The sequence below is a fragment of the Oxyura jamaicensis genome, chromosome Z (assembly GCF_011077185.1).
Source record: "Oxyura jamaicensis isolate SHBP4307 breed ruddy duck chromosome Z, BPBGC_Ojam_1.0, whole genome shotgun sequence".
Taxonomy (NCBI): domain Eukaryota; kingdom Metazoa; phylum Chordata; class Aves; order Anseriformes; family Anatidae; genus Oxyura; species Oxyura jamaicensis.
The window spans coordinates 72,126,047-72,128,860 of record NC_048926.1 but is presented as its reverse complement, the minus strand read 5'-3'; the positions used below and the strand labels follow the sequence as shown (position 1 = coordinate 72,128,860).

The 2,814-nt window shown below is 56.0% G+C and overlaps 1 protein-coding gene across 2 annotated transcripts in view; it reads left to right on the top strand.

Moving 5' to 3' along the window:
- Window positions 1–1,368: 1,368 nt before the first annotated feature.
- RASGRF2 (Ras protein specific guanine nucleotide releasing factor 2) overlaps window positions 1,369–2,814 on the top strand; it is a 139,154-nt gene continuing 137,708 nt past the window's right edge. The window contains exon 1 of one of the 2 annotated variants that reach the window (XM_035309818.1): window positions 1,369–1,880. In XM_035309818.1, the coding sequence (XP_035165709.1) occupies window positions 1,596–1,880 (285 nt within the window). In that variant the 5' untranslated portion in view covers window positions 1,369–1,595. The remainder of the gene's footprint in view (window positions 1,881–2,814) is intronic. The other variant, XM_035309817.1, reaches the window with a different exon arrangement.

Genomic DNA, 2,814 nt, shown 5'->3' with positions numbered 1-2,814 from the left:
ATAAATATATATATATTTATGACAGCTTTGACCAGCACATAGTGAAAACTCTTTTGAATTGCACCCTGCATTTTCACCTTAATTTTACTGCCTTGCCATTTATTTGTATCAAGAAATACGGTATTTCATGAAATTTCACACACCAAATTAATTTGGACTCAGCACAGAACAGAGTGAAACTGAGTTAAAGATCCACAGTAAGAGCCAAGTAAGAACCCAGTTGTCAAGATGCATGAATATGAGTTATTTCCTACGTGTTTGTCATTTGAGTGGTCTTCAGTCCCTGTCCAAAACCTGGATTTTCCGTGAAAATCATGTGTTATGCTCAGATTGCACCAGCTACAACAGGGACCGGTCAGTTCCTGCAGAATTTCTATGTCTGTTTGCTTCAAAGTTGTATGTTCAGAAAACAAGCTCCAATGTGTCTGCGGTTTGTGCCAGTAACACTTAAAATCAAAACCATCGAGAGGGAGAGATCACACAGGCAACATTTTCCCGCTCGTTTTGTGCAGGATATGGCGTACCATTTGTTGCAACATGTTACAATTTTCACGTTTTTGTTCAGATCGCCAACAAGAGAAAACAATTTTATTCTCTATTTGCATGAGCCTAACAAAGCAGCAGACAAAAAACACGTTTTTAAATGAGAGAGTTTTAAATGCTTTGTTGTTGTTGTTGTTGTTGTTTTGTTTTGTTTTGTTTTGGTGTGTATGTGCGTGTGTGAAAGAACCAGAAAAGGATGCTTGAACAGTACAGCAAATTTAAGGGAAGGGTCCTTCAGTTCCCGGAAATTTCCATACCGTTTACGGTTTCCGCAAGGCACCTCCCGGCCGTGTCAGAGCCCGTCCTTTGCGGGCAGGGTCTGCTCGGTCCTGGCGGGGGGCACAGAGCCAAGTCCGGGTCTGGCCCCGCCGAGAAGACGGACGGGGGCTGCCCTGCGGGGCGCGCCGAGCCCCAGGGGCTGCGGGGAGGAAAAAAGGGGGACTCCCGGCGGGGTGGGGCTCCCCGGGGTGGTCGTGGTGGTGGTGGTCCTGGGGGTGGTCCCGCAGCTCTCGTATCCTCCTCCTCGCCCCTAAGAGCAACGCACCCCGCGAACCACAGGTGTCGGGAGCGTTTCCCGGCTCCTGTTCTGACCCCGAAACGAAGCGGACACACCCCACGGGCAGACCCCCGTGGAGGGGTTTTAGCTGGGAGCAGCGAGCACAGGGTCCGACGACCTCCCTGAGGACCCCGGTCGTCGTCGTCCTCCTCCCCCCCCCCACCTCCCTCCCCCCAGTGCCCGCTCCGGAACCGCGCCGCCCCCGCGGGGAGGGACCGTGCGCTGCGGCGGCGACTTTACTCTTTAAATCGCTCGGATTTAAAGCGGATTACGGCTCATCCCCCCTTGGGACCCCCCCACAGCCACCACCACCTCACCACACGTGACGGAGCGGCCCCGAAGGGGGCATCCCCCTCCCCTTTCGCTCCCCCCCCACCCTCCCGCCCCACCCTCCGCTGCCCGGCCCCGACGCCGGGGCGGAGCTAGGGGTGCGGGGCTCGGGGTGCCGGGGTGAGCCTGTGGGTGCCCGTCCGATGCCGGGCGGCTACGGATCACCATGCAGAAGAGCGTGCGGTACAACGAGGGGCACGCCCTGTACCTGGCGCTGCTGGCCCGCAAGGAGGGCACCAAGCGCGGCTACCTGAGCAAGAAGGCAGCCGAGGCCAGCCGCTGGCACGAGAAGTGGTTCGCCCTCTACCAGAACGTGCTCTTCTACTTCGAGAACGAGCAGAGCGCTCGGCCCGCCGGCATGTACATGCTGGAGGGATGCAGCTGCGAGCGGGCGCCCGTCCCCAAGGGAGCCGCCGCCGGCAGCGTCAGGGAGGCGGCGCTGGACAAGCAGGTAAGCGGAGGGGACACATCCCGGACCCTCCCGGGTCTGCCCCGGGGTCGGTGGGAACGGCGCTGCCCGGCGGTGCCGAGGGGCTTCGGGAGCGGTCGCGCGGACGGACTCCCCGAGGGCACAGCCGCAGATGGCTCCCGAGAAATGTGCGGTTGGCGGCGTCATGGGGAGGTTTTGGGAGCCCGGGCGGCCTGTCCCGGCTCCGGTCCCTGCGCTGGAGGAGCCGAGCAGCAGTCAGAGGGTGAGGGAAGGCTGCGGAGGGCTGCGGGGAGGGCGTCATCCAGGCGGCTCCTGATGGTGGTGGCCGGAAAGGGACGCGGACACGGGGCAGCTTCCAGCCCCTCTGCGGGCACTGTAAACGTGCCACGAGAGCTGCTAACCTTGCTCCGTGCCCGTGGGCTTCTCTCCCTTCAGAACCTGCCTGCTAAAATGGGACGATAAATGGTTAAGCGAACTCCGTCCCGTGGAGACGCGTGCAGTGGTGCCGTGCTCAACTCGCTGCTCCGAGGTGTGCTCCTGCGAGCGGCGGTGAGCGAGGCTCCCAGGATCCCCCAGATCAAATTAAACGCGATTATTTCTCTGTCTGCTTTACGTTGGCTTAGTACGCTTGTTTATTTGTGGTGGTGTTAAACTACGGCTTGACTAAGGGAACTATGTGAAAACAATGCCTTTTCTTATCTGTTCTCTGGGAATCTTAAATTGTGTTTTTCTAGTGATGGATGCTTGTGTTGTTTGTAATTACATTTAGCGTTGCAGAGGCAAAATAATTACGTGAGAGCAAGCTGAAATTTGCTTTGCTTTAAGCATCAACTATGTTTACATCTTTAAAAATGCTATTAGACAAATAGTCTGCTATTAAAGAGCCAGAACACTGTTGTTTTGTTGATTTTTCTTTTCTTTTCTTTTCTTTTCTTTTCTTTTCTTTTCTTTTCTT